This window comes from Helicoverpa zea, chromosome 25 (assembly GCF_022581195.2).
Source record: "Helicoverpa zea isolate HzStark_Cry1AcR chromosome 25, ilHelZeax1.1, whole genome shotgun sequence".
In the NCBI taxonomy this organism is placed as follows: Eukaryota; Metazoa; Arthropoda; class Insecta; order Lepidoptera; family Noctuidae; genus Helicoverpa; species Helicoverpa zea.
The window spans coordinates 3,142,444-3,165,338 of NC_061476.1; the positions used below are offsets into that span (position 1 = coordinate 3,142,444).

General features: G+C 35.7%; 1 protein-coding gene across 1 annotated transcript in view; it reads left to right on the top strand.

Moving 5' to 3' along the window:
• The window catches only part of LOC124642662 (ankyrin-2-like), a 65,896-nt gene that overhangs the window by 29,523 nt on the left and 13,478 nt on the right, over positions 1 to 22,895 (top strand). Inside the window, exons 13-45 of the mRNA XM_047181249.1 lie at positions 1,518 to 1,655; positions 1,986 to 2,132; positions 2,551 to 2,694; positions 3,043 to 3,164; positions 3,469 to 3,562; positions 3,848 to 4,019; positions 4,484 to 4,636; positions 4,933 to 5,053; positions 5,742 to 5,762; positions 6,019 to 6,138; positions 6,383 to 6,487; positions 6,797 to 6,957; positions 7,269 to 7,394; positions 7,679 to 7,767; positions 10,057 to 10,264; positions 12,797 to 12,956; positions 13,216 to 13,381; positions 13,728 to 13,940; positions 14,275 to 14,396; positions 14,763 to 14,932; positions 15,268 to 15,408; positions 15,509 to 15,685; positions 15,796 to 15,959; positions 16,076 to 17,233; positions 17,360 to 17,572; positions 17,796 to 18,071; positions 18,167 to 18,971; positions 19,047 to 19,274; positions 19,362 to 19,485; positions 19,567 to 21,026; positions 21,102 to 21,238; positions 21,324 to 22,566; positions 22,719 to 22,835. Of these exons, the coding sequence (XP_047037205.1) occupies positions 1,518 to 1,655; positions 1,986 to 2,132; positions 2,551 to 2,694; positions 3,043 to 3,164; positions 3,469 to 3,562; positions 3,848 to 4,019; positions 4,484 to 4,636; positions 4,933 to 5,053; positions 5,742 to 5,762; positions 6,019 to 6,138; positions 6,383 to 6,487; positions 6,797 to 6,957; positions 7,269 to 7,394; positions 7,679 to 7,767; positions 10,057 to 10,264; positions 12,797 to 12,956; positions 13,216 to 13,381; positions 13,728 to 13,940; positions 14,275 to 14,396; positions 14,763 to 14,932; positions 15,268 to 15,408; positions 15,509 to 15,685; positions 15,796 to 15,959; positions 16,076 to 17,233; positions 17,360 to 17,572; positions 17,796 to 18,071; positions 18,167 to 18,971; positions 19,047 to 19,274; positions 19,362 to 19,485; positions 19,567 to 21,026; positions 21,102 to 21,238; positions 21,324 to 22,566; positions 22,719 to 22,835 (8,995 nt within the window). The remainder of the gene's footprint in view (positions 1 to 1,517; positions 1,656 to 1,985; positions 2,133 to 2,550; positions 2,695 to 3,042; positions 3,165 to 3,468; positions 3,563 to 3,847; positions 4,020 to 4,483; positions 4,637 to 4,932; positions 5,054 to 5,741; positions 5,763 to 6,018; positions 6,139 to 6,382; positions 6,488 to 6,796; positions 6,958 to 7,268; positions 7,395 to 7,678; positions 7,768 to 10,056; positions 10,265 to 12,796; positions 12,957 to 13,215; positions 13,382 to 13,727; positions 13,941 to 14,274; positions 14,397 to 14,762; positions 14,933 to 15,267; positions 15,409 to 15,508; positions 15,686 to 15,795; positions 15,960 to 16,075; positions 17,234 to 17,359; positions 17,573 to 17,795; positions 18,072 to 18,166; positions 18,972 to 19,046; positions 19,275 to 19,361; positions 19,486 to 19,566; positions 21,027 to 21,101; positions 21,239 to 21,323; positions 22,567 to 22,718; positions 22,836 to 22,895) is intronic.

The window sequence follows — 22,895 nt, forward strand, 5'->3', positions numbered from 1 at the left end:
TGAGGAACGTACACAAATAACTTATCAGGAGTTGTTTTGGATGTGTTCTTACACTGGGGGACCCCACAACACCTATGCACTTTCGAATTCATATTTAATAACACAAAAAACTTAATTATTGCACGAGCGTTGTTTACTTGCGTCTTGTAATTTCAGTCGTGACGTCACAAGTGACGACATGACACTGACAAGCGTTTTCGCGCCGGATTCAAAGTGGACAGAGAAAAATGCAATTATTTGATAAAAAAACTTCGCATTTTCTTAAAATTAATAATTTTTCATATACAATAGACGTATACCTACATCATACAAAGGAATTTAAAAAATTGTCATCATGCCTATTGCTTTACTATTCGATCGAAATAATTATGGAGCATAGCCAGTGTTGGGCAAAATGAAATCTAACTACTGATTACTAACTACAACTACATATTGTAGTTAGTAATCAAAACTGCAAATTACATTAAATAATCGTAAAAAGTAGTTAAAAAATTTGATTACTAACTACAAATTGTAGTTGCAATCACGATTACGAGATTACTTTTTATAACTACCTACACATTTTAAATAATCAATCGCGCGTTCATGTACTGACTTGTCGTTTGCTAGTTAAGTACAGTTACCGGCACGGAAGTCGAGCCCTGACTTTCACCTGCGCAGAAGTGATTTATTGGGTCCCTTTAGTGGTATGAAGGGAGCGCGGGGGCGGCGGTAAAGCGGTGATTGGCCCGCAGCGCATCGCGTCATAGCCGTCACTCGGGATTGGTTCTCAGCTGCGGTTGACGTACGTCAGGACGACGAAACACTTCGGGCCAATTTAATTGACACCAATTTTTATAAAATATATTTTTCTTTTTTATAAAAAATGTTTTTCATTTAATTAAAGAATAAATTAAATTCGAGGTAAAAAATGTTAAAAAGAAAAGTACCAAGGTACGAAGTAGTTTTTTCTTGTCAAACCAGAAAACCTATATTTTAAATTAGAAACACTTTTGATTATCTAATTCCATCCCAATTTCCATTTCTCAATTAAATCAATCAATATATTTTTTTTTCTTTAAATCACTGAGCCAGTATGAAATTACTTAGGGAACTTAGGAAAAAATAAATAAATATATTTAAAAAAAAATTGACATAATTGTATTTATGCGTACAAATAAATGTAACTTGATCAGTTCAATTATGATTTCCATTAACCTCCTTCTCTACATCCATACAAAATATCTATCAAACAAATAAAATGAAAATTTTCTTTTGAAAAATGCAACCATTCCATCAGTATTTTCTTATGACGTTGTCACGTTCAACTATCGTCAGTAAACCGACTTTACAGACAACCAATTTTTTTACAAGTCTTAGCAGTTTAGGAGTACTTAAATCATTTTTAGGAAAACCTTCTCAATTGACATTTGTTGAAACAGTCTGAACTGTTCCCTTTTACACTATATTTATGTCATTGTAAAACATGTGTTTAATCGTAATGATCACAAATTATTAAATGCGTTTTCCCCTCCTAGGTGGCAAACCTCCTCCTAGCTCATGGTGCCTCTCCCGACCAAGCTGGCAAGAATGGCATGACTCCACTCCACATCGCGGCGCAGTACGACCAGCAGGCTGTCGCCACCACGCTCATGGAGAAGGGGGCTGATGCTAAGGTCAGTTGTAATCTTTTGTCTACCCTCGAGTTGTTTTTATAACCTCGTTTCTGCACATTTGGTGAGAGTTATGTCAGTTTAGACTATAAATGTAACAATATGATACTCATTGTTTATGAAGATACAAAAATCGCACCAGGTGGCAAATCTGCCCAGTCAAAACGGTAAGATGATAGTCCAAGTATTTTTTTTTATCAACCTCTGTGATGATGATCGAAATTGGGCAAGATGTTTATTACTCTTCTACTCAACGCAAAAGCAGAAATTGTCACTCTGTAATGAAACCATATCTACATACTCCACCTAATAATTCCATATTTCCAAAACCAGGCTGTAGCCAAGAACGGGCACACTCCTCTCCACATAGCGGCTCGCAAGAATCAGATGGAGACGGCAGCCACCCTGCTGGAGTACGGAGCCCTGACCAACGCTGAGTCCAAGGCTGGGTTCACGCCTCTACATTTGGCTGCTCAGCAGGTAATAGTTCAAAGCACATAGGGTCTATATAGGTTATTGGAACCATGTGATTTCCTCACTAGAAATAGTTTAATTTTGAAATTAACCCTTTATATGTAAAATTCAAAGTATTTGTGTCTCTGTTTAGTAAATAAATAGGTTGTTGAAATCCGCCCTTAGTCCATTAGATGGATTTGAGAAAACTATTATACATGAAGTTATTCCGTTAGCTATCTTTCTAAATGCCTCATAAGGAGAATTCGGTAAGCTGGATCTTTGAGAGTTCGTTAATCATGGTTGTATTAGGGTCTATTTTCTTGGACATAATATCGCATCACAAGTCTTCCGAATAAATATCATCCTTGATCTATCTATAATTATTTTTATCTATCAACATAAACTTCAACACTTTCTTTTCAATTCTGCTTATTTCTCCCAGGGTCACACAGAAATGTGCTCCCTTCTCCAAGAGCACGGAGCTGAAGTAGACCAGCAGGCGAAGAATGGACTGGCAGCGTTACACCTGGCAGCTCAAGAGGATCGAGTGCCAGTCGCTCAACTTCTCGTCAAGAATGGAGCTGAGGTACGATATTTATTTCATTAAAAAAATGGATAGACTTTTTAATTTCTTTGTACTTTTGTATGATATAATCTTGATCAGTCCACCAGCTTCTGCCCGAATATTCACCCTCGTCCCAAAGGAACTACCTATATACTTATGCGCCAGGCTAAAAGTTAGCCTTCATTTAATTCTTGCATAAAACCTATATTATACTCAAGTATTATCACATTTATCACACTTCTAGAAGAGACTGATCTTCAAAAAATAAATATTTGAGCGCTGGTCCTGATACTCTCCTTAATAAAAGTATTTAAAATCAACGACATTTGTATATTCCAATACCTTAATATCAATTCTTCTCATTATCAGGTGGATATCTGCACTAAAGGCGGGTACACACCGCTGCACATCGCCAGTCACTATGGCCAGGCGAACATGGTGCGGTTCCTGCTTGAGAACGGCGCGTCTGTTAAAGCTCAGACTACACATGGGTAAGATTTTAAACTACTTTAAAGCTTCCACTGCTCCAAGGCTGCCTATCCATTGAAGCGGATTGAGACTACGGTGTACAAAAATGGAGAAACATTATCCAACTTGCTGTTCCCGTGGTTCCACCCACTATCCGAAGGAATTTCATCTCGCACCTTTGTAAAATGAAGCTTATTGTACCTTCTCAAGCTTAAAACTAATTACCAAATTTCGGTTCAGTAGTTTTGAAATGAAAGCGCGTTAGATTTCAGAATTTTTAAGTCCTCAGCAAGTGCAAATTTTAAAATTTCAATGTGTTTACTACAGATATACAGCGCTCCACCACGCCGCTCAGCAGGGGCACATTAACATCGTCAACATTTTGTTGGAACACAAGTCCGATGCAAACGCCACTACCACGGTAATATACTAAGAATATTAAAGTAGATAAATAGATAATGCTTTATTGTACACCAGGAAAATTAACAACACAGGAAATCAGAACACAGTAAGAACAGTAAAATTGTCCTATTATGTTAAAAGTTAGCAAAACTAAAGATGTAACATATAATATTACCAAATACAAAAAATAATCATACTTTAACTAGACGTACGTCTTCTTGGATATGAGTGTGACATGAAAAAAATACGAAGATTTTGTAAACATTCCTTCATGAGCTCAACAATTTTTTTTACTTCCCAACAGAATGGCCAAACTCCTCTGGACATAGCTTCGAAGCTCGGCTACGTGACGGTCATGGAGACACTCAAGGAGGTGTCAGAACCATCCATAGCACCTGTCTCCCAGGAGAAGTACAAGGTGGTGGCTCCAGAAACCATGCTGGAGACCTTTATGTCGGATTCTGAAGAAGAAGGAGGTTAGTACAACATTTTCTTTTATTACACAGTCTTCGCGTTTATGTATTTACAACCATTTTATCTGATGACAGCACTAGAATCGCAATATGGTTAAAAATAGCAGTTGAGGGATCTCTTAGCTAGATAAGCAAGTGTTGCATCTAGACCAGTCCCCTAAATGTGATTGTTCCACTTGTTTCTGACTTTTTAAGCTAGTAGAGATTTATCACGCATGTCGGTTTTATGGTTTTGTTTATTTCATAAAGATCATATCAGCGAATAATACTGAATCAACGTATCTTTATCATCAAAGCATGGGCTTGAAAAAAGAAATTGCATTTGAAAATCTAAAGTAGAAGAACAATATAAACTTTTCTTGCACATTTCTGCAATAAACGACCGATTCCCCCATATCCTAAAAAACGTTCGCTCTACAAAGGCAAACAAAGAAATATTATAATTCCTTTTTTTCTTTTCAATCCAGGTGAGGACACAATCCTCAACGACCAGCCATATCGCTACCTGACAGCAGACGACATGAAGTCTTTAGGAGACGACTCTCTGCCTATCGACGTGACTAAAGACGAAAGGACCGAGTCTGCTATGAGTCATAAGAATATTATGGAATTGTCACAAGGTAAGATAAATGTCTACATATAAAAATACTTCTACTAGTGTCCTAAAACTTTTCTGCGAGTATTGCACCAAATGTGCCGTAGCCATTTGTTTAAATCACTACTCAAAAGAGCACTCAAAGGGTAATCCAACAAAGAAAGTTATGAAGAGGTAATTTTCCATCAAGTATTTGTCTACAGGCACCATTTCTATTAATGCATACCTGAAAACAATTGTGACACTGACAGTAAAATATCTATTCCAATGGCCTCTCAAGTATTACTAATTTTATTCTAAAGCATATTCCTCTCCTCACAGGCTCAGTGAACGGCATGCCATACCAACCACAACAAGAAGTGGTGGTGAAGAGCATCAGCCGCTACAGCACTGCGCAGGCGCCTGAAGGGTATTGCTACAATGTGGATCCTACGCAACCCAAGTCAGTATTGTGTTACAAACACTAATCATTATTTACCTAGCCTTTGTAGATCTATTTTGGAGTTGGACTCCAGTCTTAACATGATGCAGCTGAGTACTAGTGCTTTACGTGGAGCGACTGCCTATCTGATTACCTCAATCCAGTTTCTTGGCAAACCCTTAGTTATACTGCTTGTAACGACTGCCAAGGATGTACAAATGGCAGTTGTCACCCACTTATTTAATTAACATACCTTCCGAAACACGGAGGGACTCGTTAGATCAAGATGATCATTCATCTACAGATCGATCGAGCTCTTTATATCTCTTAACTTTTTATTGAAACCACTACAATACACAGAAGCTCTGTTCCCTGAACTAGGTGGTTAGCCAGTATCTCAGGAAACAGTTCCTTCCCCAAATACAGAAAACTTGAATACTGCTACACTATAATAAATAAAAATTGGAGCTATTATATTACTAAAGGTTTTTTTAAGTACATTTTATATTCCAAGCATAACTGATGCAATATGTAATATCGTTCCACAACGCGGAAGCTCAAATGTACACAAATCCGAAATAACAATAGTATAGTAATAACGCTTTTAGATTTCAATGAAACGTTTTACGATGGTAACATTACTATTTCAGAATGTAAACATTTATAACAAAATTGTTCGCTCTCTGCGCATGCTCACTCGGATCTACAGGAAAAAACTGCAGTGGAAGAAGTAAGTAAACAATTTAATATTTTTTTCCTTACAACCTTTATACAAACAAATGAAATATGATGCGATATTGTTTTCAATTATGCTCTTATGACTTTTTTTGTGACGTTTCGTCTTATAGAACAAACATTAATATCCATCCAACATAAATAATTGTTATGTAGCCATTTTTTGTCACAAATACCAACAACAACAATTTCTGGAGTGTGATGACTACAGGACTGGATTTCATCATATAATTTTTCTTCAAATATTCCAGCTTCCTAGTATCGTTCCTCGTAGACGCGAGAGGGGGTGCTTTACGCGGTTGCCGCGGGGGAGGGGTGCGGGTTATTGTGCCCCCACTCTCTGCACAACAGCCTACTAGGATTACTTGCAGGTATGTTCAATTGGTAGCTAATATTTATAAAGAAATAGTTTTAAAATAAAATTCCAAATAAGAATAAAACATCCAAAAGAAAATAGGTCGATAGAAGTAAAAATGGTAGTTAGAGCAGAGAGTAAGATAGAAAGAGATTAAAAAGCAAAGAAAGATATAAAGGAATTGATAGAGATTAAATAATAAAAACGTAACGGTAAAAAAAGCTACTAGGTACTACATAATTATGCTGAAATTCTTGCAGGTACTTGAAGCCATCCCGCATCAACCACATGCCGCCCTTGATGGAGGGAGAGGCGCTCGCAGCCAGGGTCCTGGAGATGGGACCTGTCGCTGCTAAGTTCTTAGGGTATGTTACATCCTCTACAAAAAAATATTTAAATTAGATTTTGTCGAAAAACATATAGACGATTCTAGCATAAACTTTCACATGTCAAACTGATAGATATTCACAAAACCTGTGGAACTGAAGAATATGTACTAAGTAGCTTGACTATGTAACTATGCAAACTTGTGTTTCATGCTCTCTCTTGAGGACTATGGCTGCCTAGTGTTTATTTTTACCTTGATTAGAAGTCAACATATTTTTAGTGCATGATATTCCATACATTGTGTCCTTTTAGAAACTTCCATATCTGATCAAAATTTTATTACACAGACCAGTGATCCTAGAAGTGCCCCACTACGCCTCCCTCCGTGGCAAAGAGCGTGAGATCGTCATACTGCGCTCAGACAACGGCACCAGTTGGAGGGAACATAACGCTGATGCTACAGACGATGTAGTACAGGACATCCTGCATGAGACTCTTGAAATCGAAGGTAGGTTTTTTTAGAATATTGTAGAAGTTTCCTCTCTAAAACAGAAGTTATAAAAGGAAATGAGTAACGTTTGTATGTAACCAGCTAGGAATAAAGTAAATGAAGGAAAGCAAGTTTATGTTGCTGAGTGTGCTGCAAGGATCTGATAGAATGTTGCTGATAATGATTTCAGTTCAACAATGGGTATCAATTAAATTCATAATTCTTAATAATTGACGTGAAAGTCGTAAATAATGTTTATACATATATATATAACAAAATAATTGGTTAACAGAATCTCAATATAAAAGACCGTACTATATTTTTTACAGATACGAACGAAGACGAAAAAGGCTGGGATGCTCCCCGCGTCACTAGAATCCTGACACATGACTTCCCGCAGTACTTTGCTGTCATATCTCGTATAAGACAGGAGGTGCACGCTATTGGACCTGAAGGTAGTTTAGTAACACAAAACAACACAAAAAGTAGCAAGAATTTTAACTTTATATTTGAATCGGCATCTCTTTTATGAATATAAACGGCATTTGTTCGTGTTTGGAGCTCCTATCTATACGAATGGCTCTATTTTCCGAACCACTTATTTCATGACTATCAAACAATTGCAGCCAATCTATTCAAATTTTAAAATGACACGGACACAGGTTACTTGCTGCATCAAAGACCTAATCTTCTATTACATACAGAAAAATAATAATTAAAATCAATTTCTTATCCATAGGTGGCATGGTATCCAGCTCAGTGGTCCCACAAGTACAAGCCGTATTCCCTCAAGGCGCCCTCACCAAGAAAATCAAAGTCGGCCTACAGGTAAACCTATTCAAACCACGAACAGGTGTTAAGGATAAAAATCTCAAAAAGATCACTGTCAATAACGTTTCTAAGAAAAAACGATTCTCTCTAATTTGGTAGTATTATAACCTTAATGTATACTCGAATGAATTTAATCTTTTAAGCTGACATAGTCAGACAAGCTTATGAAATGTAACGTATACTTTAGATAAGGATACAGTTTCACTTAATTCAGTGTTAGCTTTAGACACTGTGTTCATTAATGTATTATTATTTGTAAGACTTATTTGTGTTCTCATTGTAAGTTAGTCATTAGTTTTAGGTTCGGCAAAATATTTCTGATACTTGTTGCAATGTGGTGGTGGTAACATCAATCAAGTAATTTTAATCATCATCAGTTTCTATAATGCACAGATTACTATGTGTGACTCTCGAATTTGTAGCCTTAGTTCCATCTAGGGAGTTTCTGGAACTAAAACTGTCAGCCTCTCTTGATGATGTAAGAAAAGTAACTTTCTCATACAGAGAATGAACTTACAAGGGACTTAAAGGTCTAGGTTCTGTACTCAGTGATGGGTATTCAGTACACTTAGAAAATACATATAAGTTAGAAAAATTACTTTAGTGCTGGCCCGACCTGGAATCTTTTACTACTTGTACTTGAGACGCAGGTGATTTAACCACTACTAGGTCACTAGTGATGAATTATAATAGTTCCATGAGTGAAGTAGATGGCAATTGTTTTTTTCATCTATCGAGAAATACATTTCTGCTCATGTGGATGGGCTTGGTGTGAACTTCGATTACATTCAAGATCAGGTTCAGATAATTCAATTATAGTATTTGTTTTTTCAAAGAGGCTTGACTAAAATATGACTCCTCAAGAATCAGATTTATATTTTGCCAAACACAGTCTAGTCATTGCCATATTAAAACAAAAGTACAAATATGAATGCCAAATTTTTTTATTAACATTATTTTGTATCCGTTTATTGGTAAAGTATCTTTATTTAGCGATTTATATTATTATGATGTATCATCACATATCGTAGCCATACATACAGCTCATTTATATTTTAATAATTATATACGTGATTATAAACAATAATTAGCTATGACCTGTTTCATCGATTCTGAATCTAGAGAATTTTGTGAAGATGTTAGTGTCTTTTTAGAAGTTAAAGCTGATTTTGAAATTTAGAGAAAATCATAGATTTGATGAGACAGGTATTTTGCCACTAGTATAAGTTTCTACGTTACTCCTATAGGGATATGTCATACCCAATAAATTTAGAAATTCACTTGAACTATTTATTGTAGAAGGGAGTTTCAATAAACCATTGACAATTAATCTCGTTTTCAATTTAAGCAAAATTGAATTCTATGAAATCACAAGAGAGTCGAAAATCGTAGGTCTTTCTCACACTGCGAATGTATTGGATTTTCTCTAGTTGGTCTTTAGGCGACATTTTAAGCATGATTGAAATAATTAATGAAGAACTATTATGAATGACTATGTGATATATAATTATTTAGCTAATACCTATGTGTGTGTTATAAGATATTATTATGTATTTAAATAAAATTGGAGTGACGTAATTTAATTAGTTAAGTAGTATCTTAAGGATTGCTAAATTTATTGGGTAATGTCTTTCTATGCTTTATATTGAATTGTTACTTGGATTGTTATGCGAATTTGTACTTTATTTCCTAAAGACCAAACGTGAGACTTGCATGATGTACATATATTTTGTGTTGCTATATTATTTTGAGCTTGTTTATTATCAGAGTGTGTTGCATCTTGATTTAATGCGCATGTGTGAGAAATAGATGAAAGTCTGAGTTGAAATTATATAAATGTGTATAATTTAATTTTATGCTTTTCCTGTGATTTCATAATGTTCATATTTGCTTAATTTTGCACCGACCGCTCTTCACCACCCTCCAACCATTTCGTTTATAAGATTATAGCTGGTTTGTTAATACAGTACAAAATGAAAAACTACCACATAAAGTACATACGAAAATAAATACGTATGTGATATATTCTGCTTGAATTATCCTGTAAAGTGGTAAGTACTGATTTAATGTATTATTTTCCGACACCGCCTTTTAATTTAAAACTACACCAGCATGATGCTTTGGCGACAATTACGTTTGGTCTTTGGAATGTGATAAAAAATCTAGCATAACCTACATAACTCATATAGTATCTTATACATACATATCAGTGATATAGTTTTAAAAGAGTTATTAAACACTGGAGATCATCATGTGTTAAAAACGGTCAAAATATCAACTTTACAGGCACAAATAATCGATTCAGAACTTACTGCAAAGCTACTCGGTCGCGGAGTAGCGGTATCGCCAGTAGTTACTGTAGAACCGAGACGAAGGAAATTCCACAAAGCAATCACCTTGAGTATGCCAGCTCCTCGTCCTCATACCCAGGGTATGACGAACCAGTACAGCACATCTTCAGCTCCAACGTTAAGGCTGCTCTGTTCCATATCAGGTACAATTAAAATAGTTCGCTTGTATTTAAAAAGGCCAATCTGATTTGTTACTGAAACACTTGACTTGACGTAAGGTTTTCATCAAATACCCTTCGACATTATATTTCTGTTAAAATAACTACCAAGTCATTTTAATACATAACGATGGTTTTAAAAATATATATAATTTCAAAAAAATATAAAAACGTGTGTTTCAGTAATAAATAGATTAATGCAAATGTGTTGCAATGGAGAATGGCTTATGTTGGCTATATCGACGACATGCTTTGCCAAGGAAGGTAAGTGTGCCTACAGTTAGGTATACAGCTTACAAACAATACCCTATTGGGCTTTAATTTGTGTTTGAACATTATTGCAACTTTAAAATTATAAAAATATATTTTATATATTATTGGCAAATCAACACCATAAACTTCAGCAACAAATATCAATCACAAATTACGGTTTTGCAACGGGAATTGTGGACTTTGCTTTTAAGTTCGCTTAATATTAAATCGAAAAGGAAATATAATTCTAATACCAATATTCCATTACAACACATTGGTAATGTAGGATAGACAAACAGAAATCATTACAAATCGATTTGTAGGTAACGAATATAGTTCTACATGAGATCGGTAGACTATAGATTTTGACATTTTAAATTTTTAACTAGAGTATTGATAGTTAATCGGAATTTTATAGTCTTTTTTATCTTAAATCATATTGGTTAGTGTAGAACAAAGAATTAAGGGTTTAGTCTGACTCCCCATTTTATAGAAATCAGGATGAGCATGTTAACGAGAAATAGCGTAGTTTGAAATCATTTCATTCGAAACATACATGATAGTGGAAGGGAAAAGAAATTATTTAAGACAGTGCAAGAAAGCAAACGCTTATAGCAAATACACAAGCAGCTGTTGGGGCCACGTCCCTGTGTTCGTAATGTGCGTGTCTACATTGTCTTTGTTCTCGTGTGTTTGTGTGTGTTGCACGCTCACCGTGTGTGGCGCTAAATAATGTGCTGCCACCTATCGGCGCGCTTCAACAGGGGTATTTCGCAAAAGATCTCTCGAAGGTAAAAACATTAGAAATATTATACAAAAACAAAATCAAAATGTCGGTTTAAGTTTCGTTTGTTTTATTTGAACCGTTAATTTGTCTGAAACTCTTGAACTTATCGTGTTTTTATTTCTCATAAAATCATTGTTTTACGATACTTATACTCGGCAGTGTCGTCTGTTCGAGTATAATTATCAGATACATTATTTTTTTCCCTCTATCACTTTTTGAATGCTTTTCCATATCTTGCTTCTCATACATTCTTCCTCTATGCACGGGCTGAAATTTTTACGCTTTGTTAAGTCACGTGCACTCTGTATCATAACCATAAAATGAATCTTGGGACGTCAAGAGTTTGCACAGCAATACGATCACAGAAACATGTCGGTTTAGAACGAACTTTACTAACATATCTAGAACTCAAGGAACTGCAACTGTATTGGCACATTGTATATGGTTGAGACACGATAAATACCTGTTTTTAGTATAAGCGTAAAGATAAAATATTTCGATCCGGTGCCATCTTCATCCTCATGATCATTCGACGTCAATGTTCCCTTTTTCGTTACTTTGCTTGTAAGAATCAGAGATTTATTTCCAAAACGGCCTATCAGTTTTGTTCACATCATCTTCTCTTATTTTGTCTCGTTCCTATTTCTTGTCATTGTTTCACTGGACACGTTTTTATTTCCATGTTTTCGTTAAGTTCGGTTGGATTTTTGGATTTTATTTCAGTGAATGTCCTTCGAGAGATCTGTTTTCCGAAAAACCTGAACAGCAATTTTGATGATTCGTTTTTATAAAGTAAAGTAGATTTCATTTTCATTTTGTGAGACAACAGCACTATTTATAAGAAACAGGTGACAGTTCACAGTGTGCCACATTAGTCACTTTTTCATTTTATAAACGAATAAAATGGTACGTTATTTTATTATTTGTTTGTGTGATGTGTTGTCTTTGCTTGTTGTGTGTTTGCTATAGGCCGTTTTGGAAACATTTTATGTTTAGTTTTTCTTTATTGATTTGTTATTGACCTGTCTTTCTTATTTCTGATCTATCTTCTACATCGGTTATTTACATTACTTATAAAACTTCTGTGTTCTTATGTTTAGGTTTAAAATACAAAATTATCTTGACTTGAGACTTGAGCAATGTGAAATATGTATTTATTACTACAATTGAATCTTTTTATATAAGTAAATCTAGTCGATTTTGTAGAAAAATTAATAGACTGTATAATATCTATGACAAACATGTACTGTGTAGATAAATATTTACAAGCCTGCTTTGGCATGCATAATAAGGTAGACTCATCATCATGGCAGTTGGAAAATAGCGTATTAGCCGCAAATTACTGCCTCATAGCTTTCATCTGAACAGACAAAGAAAAGAGCATTATAATTGTAGCAGTATAAAGTATATAATTGCAGAGCATGTATTTAGTTGTATTAAAGCTTATGGGAGATAAAATGAAGATTTTACGATGGCAGGTGGAACGAATCGTGCGCACTGGGAAGATGTTACTGAGAATACTCCTCTAACGTTTGTGAACGACTGTGTTTCGTTCACAACTACTGTGTCGGCTAGATACTGGCTGATTGATTGCCGACACGTTGAGGATGCTACCAAAATGGCAACAGAGCTATACAGGTAAACACATACTCAAAAATGATCGTAATTAATATTCATGAATCTCTATTATGTGAAGTAGTTCAATGTAGTGCAAAATCTAGCTTTAAAATAGAGTTGGTTACTTGATTTCTAATTAGTACCTATGCTTCTTAAATAAGAGTAAAATGTTCACTAAAATCTTGGTTCAAAGGACCAAATATAGTATAAGTGCCTACGCCAAGTTACAAGTAATATTCAAGCTTACGAATAAAAATACTCAAGTTCAAAATAATTTCAGGGAAGCAATCCACGTGCCATTCATGGCCCGTTTCGTGGTGTATGCCAAGCGCACTGATGAATGTCAGGCGCAGCTCCGCATGTTCTGTGTCACAGATGATAAGGAGGACAAGACCTTGGAGCGCATTGAGCGGTTCATACAGGTTGCTAAGAGCAGGGATGTTGAGGTGAGAGAATTTTAAAGATTACTATAATCATAATATAAGTATAAAGTTGAAGAATTTGTTGGTCTGAACGCCTTAATCCATGGGTATAGCCAGCCCAGGGTGGTTCAATAGTCTAAACTAATATATTTAACTTGCAATGTACCCGCAGTTTTACCCCGGCTAATTTAAATTTATATAATCTTCTATCTTTTCTTGTTCTTCTATCTTTTTATTATAATAGTACTTTAAGTAGTTTAAGTAAATAATTACACATAAGTAGGTATTCTAGATTGTTACAAAACAAAGGCGATGCAGAAAAAAAGCTACTGGGTGAAACCTACATTTTCTTTCTAACCCTTTTCCGCAGGTCCACGAAGGTAAACCAGTGTACCTAGAATTTGGAGGCAACTTGGTACCAGTAGCGAAATCAGGAGAACAGCTGTCGATACCGTTCCGTGCGTTCCGGGAGAACCGCGTGGCCTTCCCCGTCATGATCAAGACGCAAGATCTGGAGCCTATCTGCAGGTGCCAGTTCATGAGGGACCCGAAGGTGCCGAAGGGTGAACCTTCGCCGGCTCCTGTAAGTTGTTTCATAAAATTGTTCATTTAGAAGGATGCGATTAATTTTTGTATGTTTTACCAGGTTAACCCTCACAGGCTAAGTCTCAAATGTTAATCTTTACTAAAATCTTTCTGTCGCAGCAATTTGCGTAAGTGATATAATAAAGTTAGTTACTTATTCCATTCTGAGACTACCAGAGGAATAATGATATTATTAATTTTAAAAGTTAGCGAAAAAAATTATAATTCTGTTAAGATTTAATCTTAATTCGATATAAAAGTTATTCTAGTGATGTTTTGTTCTTTAGAAATCTAGAAGAACTGTTTCTTCAAATATTTATAATTGTGACCAGATCGCTGTGCTCAACATTATGGTGCCCGATGAAGAGAGGACTTCTCCCATCCCGACAGAAACTGTGCCCATGCGCACAGAGGAACAGGAACTCATTTGGAGACAGAGGCTTAGCGATCCAAGGTTTGTTTGCATTTGAGTTAAATTTTATCACTTCATGTTTATTCTTTAGTAAAAAAAAAGGTTAGTAGTTTTGAAAAGAAGTAACGTTTGAAACTTAATTTGTATAAATGTCTGCGATAACCATCAAACGTAGCAATTTGTTCTAGCTAGGTGTGCAGGGGCTCAGCTCACTGTCAGAATCTTGAAAATTTCGATTAGAATTACATAGGTATTATTTTAAGCATCTATCATTACGACCCACGAAAGTAAAATAAAAACTGCACTGATTTTAATCCTCTTGACTAAACTCCAATTTGATAGAAAATTCAGCTTTAGCAGCTCATTACAAAAACCAAAACTAATGCTATCAATACCCAATTTTCACAGACTGGAAGACATCTGCAATCTCCTCGGCAAGGATTGGGTAGCGTTGGCCTACGAGCTTGGAGTCAGCGTGGCCACCGTCAACCAGATCCAAGCCAAGAGGATCACGGCGGCTGAGCAGGCGCAGCTCATGCTGAAGCTGTGGAAGACGCAGTCGGGAACTAAGGCCTTAGGTGAGAGGGTTAAGAATTTGGATATAGAATATGTAACTGTCTCGTTTATAGAGTGTTGGAGTCATAACTAAGGATGCAAATGCGATTTTGTTTGGTAGAGGTGAATGCTATTTTTTGAGTAAGTGATTCTAACTTATGTTAAGTGGATAAAGACGTTACAAGTACCAAATAATATAATTCTGGTATTGCAAATCGACATATTTTTCTCATTGTAGTTTTATGATTGTTACATAATGTGTAACTTTGTTTATAACAACGCCCAGAATTATCATATTCTCTAAGTTTACATTTTTTTACTGATTAGATTTATTTACTGACAAAATGATCTGTTGCAGATAATGCACTGGAGCTGGCGTTATGTCGTATCGGCAGAGATGACATCATTGCTCCACAATCAGAATTGACAAATGAACGACGAATCCAACGAAATATTTACCAGGAAAGACAAGCTTCTGAAGAAATCGAAGCTTACAAAGGTATCAGTTTGTTACTACGATTCAGTAAATTACTTATAAGAAAAAGATTTTCAAACCATAGACTTTAAGTACAAAGTTAAATCTAATTTATGTTTTGTAGCAGAAGAAGACAATAAACTCAAAGATAGGATATACGATGAAGATCAAATAGCTGAACATAGAGAGTCTGAGCACGATCAGGATGAAGCCAAGTATTCGCCTGAGGAGAAGTCCATAGTTGAAAAGAGTGAAGTTGAGAGAACTCCTACACCAAGCGAAGATAGTGAGGAAGACGAAGGTACATTTTATTTACCTACTTAAATATTAAAGTATGATTGTTAATTATAATTATTACAATAAAATATAAACCATTCACGAAAGGTATTAATGAAGTTAACTTTATTACAGACGTGAAACGCAGTGTAGCGGAAAGAAAAGAACAAATAACGAGAAAGTTGAGTTCTAGCAAAATACCTGCCTCAAAACAGAAGAAAGAAATTAGAGAAGAAATTATTGAAATTAAGACTCAAATAAAACCGGACATCAAGAAGTTCCAGGATATAGAACAACAGGTATGATTCCTTTTTTAGAATAAAGTAGTTAAATAAAAAAACACGACTCCAGTATTTGTATTATAGTAGCAGTATTTATTATCTGTTATACTTAAGTATTTTTATTTATTTTATAGGTAATGGAAAAAGAACCAAAATTAGAAAGAACACGATCAAAAACTTCTCCTGACACGGTTGAAGAAGAAAAAGATGTTGACGTCCAAGAAGTTGTAGAAGTGAAGAAGGAAGAGCCTAAGCCAGTAGAACGGCCAGTCGAACAGTTCAGAAAGTTCGATCCGTCATCACCAGCCAAGCCAACTCCTAAACATTTACAAAGACATATGAGAAATGAGTCAATGAGATTCCCATCAGGAGATTTCTCCAACGTTACCATCACTCCAAGAAAGTCAGTGACTGCTGAAACTACTGAAGTGAAGGTGACCGAAACGAAAGATACTTTTACGAAAGAAGCGATTTCCCAAAAAGAGATCGTCACATCAAGAGTTGAAGAGAAATTAGATGATGGTGATAAGTCTCCCGATTTAGTTGTGGAAGAAGAAAAAGATATAGCTGAAGCTCCATTAAAAGCTAAAATTAGCTCTTTCGAATCAAAAATGTCAAAAGAATCCTCAGTCGAATTACCCAAGACTACAGTAAAATTAACAAAAGAAGCGTTGAAGAAACATACATTAGAACAAGATCAGGGTATTGAGTACACTCAAGAATTTGTAAGAGAACAGTCCAAACAAATATCTAGTATGGAAACTCATGTAACTCACAAAGTATCTGTCGAGACTGAGAAACAGGTTGAAACGGTAAAATCTGTAAAAGAAACGATACAACATTTCGATTCCAAGATAAAACTAGAAGAAAAATCCAAACCATATCATAAAACAATGAGAACTGACTCTACTTTAGTACAAGTATCTTCAGAGGAAGACAGCGAGTTTTTGAAGAAGTCTACTGACTCAGAAACAGAGACTGAATCTCAAACTACCGTCAAGGTAGACAAACTAGAACAAAAAAGTAAATTTAAAATTGATAGAGACGTTTTTGATAAGAAGCCTGATGGCACGGGTGTGCCTAAAGACGCCAAAGATAAAAAAGATGATGAAGACAAAAAATCTGGGGATGATGATACGAAAGATGACCAACCTTCGATCATGAGAGAGCAGAAGTTAGAAAAGCAACTTACTCAAGAATTACGAGCCAAAGTCAGTGAAGAGGAGATCACGGAAACTTTGGAAGAAAAAGACGTTTCTGTAAGTGAAACATATTCTAGAGGTAGAGATAAGGTAAACCAATTTAATTCACATACCTATCTCTATATAAAAAATCTCATTTACCTTGCAAAGTTTCACATCAGGTAGTTTTTTTTTTTTCATTTATAAATTATAATTTCTTGTATTAATCCATTGTAGGTCGAACAGCAAATATCGGTGACGAGTATAAAATCAGACCTAAGCAGACACACTAAGACTGATTCCATGGGTTCTGAAGCTACTGACATGGTTAGTAAACTGACATCCCAAGAGTCGCCAGCACAATCAGCCATTGACAAGGCTGATTCATTGGCTGACATACAACAGAGTACAGAGAAAGATTTCAGCTTTGTCTCACAAACTGAATCTAAGGTATGTAATTTTTACAAAAGCGCTTATGTATTTACAAATATAATTTTAAATGTAAATAAATCTATATATTAATTGTGAACGAGTAGTGATGGCCACTTTCCAACATTATATTATAGATGAAAATATCATGCTATTAAAAAAAAATAGCATTTTATTTACTTTTCGATTTAAGTCAATATAAATAAAAAGTAGGCTCTTTTAAACAATATTCTGTTGTCACCAGGTGTATTCAAAGGATTCCAAACACCGCAGTGACTCATTAGACGAGGCGTCACAATTCTCAGACTTGGATGACCAGATTGGTACAAGTCCAGCTCACAGGCCTCACATAGACAAAGATTTAGAACAAACCATAACCAAAACTGAAACTATTACTGTAACTACTAGTCTAACAGATAGAAAAGAAACTAGAGATCAAACTTTAGAATTTTTGAAGTATGAAAGTGAACATAGTTCGCAAGTTCTTGAATCTGCTTTAGCGCCAAAGGAAGCAGAAAAGGTAATTTGTAGAATAATATTTTTTGTGATGTAATTTTAATTAGATTCTTAATTTTTGATGATTGTTGCAACTGTATACATTTTATTTACTTTTAGATATCACCAAAAGAATCACCAGTCATAAGTGCAAAAGCGCGACAATTTATTGAAACAGTTCCAGAAGACGATTCTGTACAAGAATGTTTCTTCTCGAAGCGTATCTATTCTGACTCCTTAGAAGACTCAGAGCATACTGACTCAAGACGACATTCAGAAGCTGAGTCACTAAAATCAGACCAGTCTGATGTGAAGGCTAAAGTATCTTCATCTGATTTTGATGAACGAGCAGAATATGAAGAAACTATTGACTCTGGAAGTGGATTTGGAGATGAGAAATTCGAAGAAAGTGTCGGCTTCACTTCTATGAGAATCGATCCTAAAGTGGTCGACCTTGAAAAACAAGATTCTGGGTCTGATAAGGCCGATGAGTCAGAACCCGTTTTCAAGAAAATGACACCAAAACGGTCTCATTCGAGATCTGAATCGATTTCAATAACAAAACTAAGCGATTTACAACTCGACTTGGAACCTAAAACGAAACATGAGTTCCAAATGATCGTGACCGAAGCTGAAGAAGTAGATCGATCAGACAAAGATGAATTATCTGACAAAATCTCTTCTGAGAGTAGCAGGGAAGTAGAAATCTCTGACAGAAAATCTTCAGAGGGTATTTCAGATAGAATTAGTTCAGAAGATGCTGTGACAGAAAAGAAGACTTCTTCTGAAGAGGATGCGACAAGAGAACGTGAACCTGTATTTGAACATGGAAAAGAAGTAGTGACGGCTATAATTGAGACTGTAAGAGAACCTGAAACTGTTGAAATGAGAACTCAAGTTGTGAAAGATGATGTAGCAGATAAAGGTAAAAAACAATTCAGTACTAGAATAAAAAATATTTTTATAATTATCACATTAAATTGACGTTGTTTTATTTCAGTTGACGCAGTGAAGCGCCAATCAGTCACATCTGCTGGTTCTGGATCTGTCAGTGAGCTACGTTTAGAAGAAAAACGTTTATCAGACGCTCACAGTCTGACTGAGTCCAGGGACTATACATTTGAAGAGTCCGAGGATGACATTGGAACTCAAGGAACTCACGTAGACATGTCCAAAGAAAAGGTTGAGATTAAACCTGAAAGTGAGACTAAGCCTAAGGCTGTCCCAAGTCAGTATCAATTCTAAATACCTACTGTCCTGGTAGTTAATAGAACTTCTTGTGTGGCAGATAATAATACAAAACTAATTGTTTTAGGTAAAGCGGAACAATTAAAACTGGCTAAACTGACTCATGGAGACTCATTAGATGACGTCGAAGGTTTCCCAGAAGATCACGTTACTGATTATGTTCATAAACTACCACATATTGCTGAAATGGGGTATGTGTATGTTAGTTGTCATAAAATGAATATTTTTGTAAGTGATTCATTTGTATCTAATTTATTTATACTTTATTGCAGTTCTGTCCAAGATAAAGACCTCACAAGCGATTTCTTGCGTAAAGAAAGAGAGGCGCAATTGAAACGCGAAACTGTAAAAGTAGTAGCAACGGCAGTTACTGAATCTGTATTACCACAACAATTAACACAAATCACTAGTGATGTGACCATACCTGCACCGCTAGACAAAGTGGAAACTACCACTGATCTAGAATCTATTTTACCCGAAAAAGTTACAAGTGCTGTAGTAGAGTCTGTTAAATCGGAAAAAGTACTGACAAGTGTAGTACCCGAACCTACACAGACTGAAAAAGTTGTAACTAGTGTTGTAACTGAAACAGTGCAACCAGCAAAATCTGTGACAACCGTCGTAACAGAATCTGTCCAGCCAGAGAGGGTTGTAACTACTATTGTTACAGAAACTGTGCAACCGGTAAAAGAAGTAAGAATAGTTGAAACAGTTCAATCAGAACACGATCAACATCCTAGAGAAATCGTTTTTACCACAAGACAAACTGAAACTAGCTACACAATCTCGTCTAAAGACGAACCAACTGTTGTATCAGAAGTCAAGACTTTTATCAAAGATGGTGCTACCACAACGGTTGAGGAAATCATCGAAACTAAACAACAGGTGATAGTAAGAGAAGGAAGTAAATTTGATGTATCTAAAATTAGAACTGATACACTTGGTCACTTTGATGTCGGAGAAATAGATCAGGCCAAGAAATTTGTGCCCAAAGACTTAGATCTAGAAGAAACTACCGAAATTACAAAAGAACAAGTAAAACCGGTGATTGATGATATTCTACATAAAGGCACTATTGCTGCTGCGGCTAGGAGCCCTGTGCTAGATAAAGATATTAAGACAATTACTAAAGAAATCGTAGAAACTGAGAAACGTTCCTATGATGCTAAAGTTCCTCACAAAGAGGAGCGAAGACATTCCTGTATTAGCCCAGCTATATCCCTTGAAAGGATTGCTGAATCTGAAGTTGAAACTGAGGAAGAACCTCCGAAACCAGTCAGCCTGGTAGCAGAGACACAAAAAGTAACGGAAATAAAGACTGAATTGAAAAAGTCAGACTCAGCTATGAAACAAATGGCTGATAACATAGAAATAATTATAAAACAGGCCTCTGAAGATATTGATCTTTCTTCCGAAGAGCATGCAGCTGATGACGAAACTCAAGATATCGCAGGCCGAGTATCTGTTGATTCTATAATCGAAGAAGCTGTGACGACTGTTGAAGGATATTTAGATGAAAAAGATGCAAAAGAACAGGAGATTGAAGCTAAGAAAGAAATTATATATGAAGAAACTAAGAAATTCGCTAAGGAAAGACCTGGCTTAATCAAATCATTATCAAGAGATAGTGGTGAAATTGTAATCATGCCAAAGAAGAAACACCCCAGAACATTCTCTGTTCAAAGCTCTCCTGAAGAAGTTGAAGAGCAGATATATACTGATTCTGAATCTGGTAAGTAAAAAATAAATTCAAGGCATATTGTTTAGAACGATGTCATACTTAATTTATGTGTGTGAATGTTTTCAGATATGGACAAAGCCAAAGTTCTAGAAATTATAGAACCCAGTTCAGATATTGATGGCAAAACTCCTGCGTCTAGCTTCGATACTAGGAAAATTCGTACTGACTCTCTGGATGACGCCGACGACTTCCCTGAAAAAGAGGTAAGCTGTAAGCCTTATATTAAAACAGCAAAGTAAACTTATGACAACAAATGAAAAAATCTACCGTTAATAATTGATGTTACAGGCTGAATATTTCGGTGAGGATGATAAATATATGGAAGATGCACCTGAATCATTCCAGGCAGTCAAATTTGATGATACAGCTGTTCATAGCGATATGGCTGGTCCCAGCACTAGTTCTCTTCGTGGATTAGATGAAGACGACAAGTTTACTGAAAAATTCGTCAAGAAAACTCATTTTGTGGATAGTCTAATGCGCTCAGATTTAGTATCAAAATCTACCACAGAGTCATCGGTTACCACGGTTATATCGACATTAACAAAATCGTCAGATGAAGATCAGAAGTCTGTTCTTGAAGATGGAACGTCTGCTGATTTCTCTAAGATCAGTGGAGCAGACTTAGTAAAAGATCCTTCCAAAACGTCTATGGAAGCTAAGGATGATTCTAAGTTTGAGGAACAAATTGAAGACCGTGGTACTCCTGACTTGTCCAAAAAATCTATAGACTTAACGAAAGATTATTCAAAATCCTCAATTGATAGCAAAGATACTTCCAGAGACTTTGCTACGAATGAGTTATCTAAAGACTCTACTGTAGATTTAACCAAAGACTTTTCGAAAGCTTCCGTAGAAAGTGTAAAGGAAACTTCAAGGTCCATTGATGAGAAAACATTCTCTGAAGACCATTCGTCTTTAGATGTATCCAAAACCCTAGCTTCTGACGCTTCAGAAGGTATCACAATAAGCAAAGAATTTATTGAAGAGGAGAGATCAGTTTCAAGAGTTGTGAGGGTTTCCACAAGCTCGTCTCAGGAAACATCCATTTTAACGGAAAGCAAATTATTCAGTGAACAAGACGAAAAATCATATGAAAGAGCAAAACCTTCCGATAGAACTGAACAAGATTTTATTGGGGAAATGGAAGAGAAGATTGCGCAACTGCAGTCAGAATTCAGAAAAGAAGAAGAAAGTATTAAAGATATGGCTGATTCAGAACCTGAAGTCAAGGTTGAGAAACATGTTGTTACCAAAGAAATTGTTGGTGAAGATGGAGTAAAACGGATTATTGAAGAGACACATGTGACAACAGAAACAGTTGAACATATAGTCAAAGATATGAAAGACCTTGGCGGAGACCAAATTAAAAAAGAACTTTTAGATGATCAGGTTGAAGATGCTGATATCCTGAAAGAAGCGAAAGACGAAGTGCCTGACATGAAAGAGCTAAATAGAAGGTGTTCTAATCTTCTCGAAGACATTTCACAAGGAGCTCTTATTAGGATCGACTCGACTCATGTCACTCACGGTGAGTGTTTTGTTTTCACTTACATCTGACAATTTAACATTGTTATGATTAATATTATCATGTACATAATAATTTTTAAGCAACATATTTTCTCGCTTATTATCTTTTGCATCTTTTTTGATTATAATCCTAAAAACCCTTCATTTTTATAGATCTTGTTTCGAAATTCTCCAAAACTCCACCACCGTCCCCAGTTGACCTGACCCTCAAAGAAAAATCCAAAACCGACGATGGTACTGGCGAAAAGCCTGCCGGGCTACAACCTAAAGGTAAGATTACTCGAACTAAATAAATAGAAAAAATACAATAATTAGTAACAAGCTTGTCAG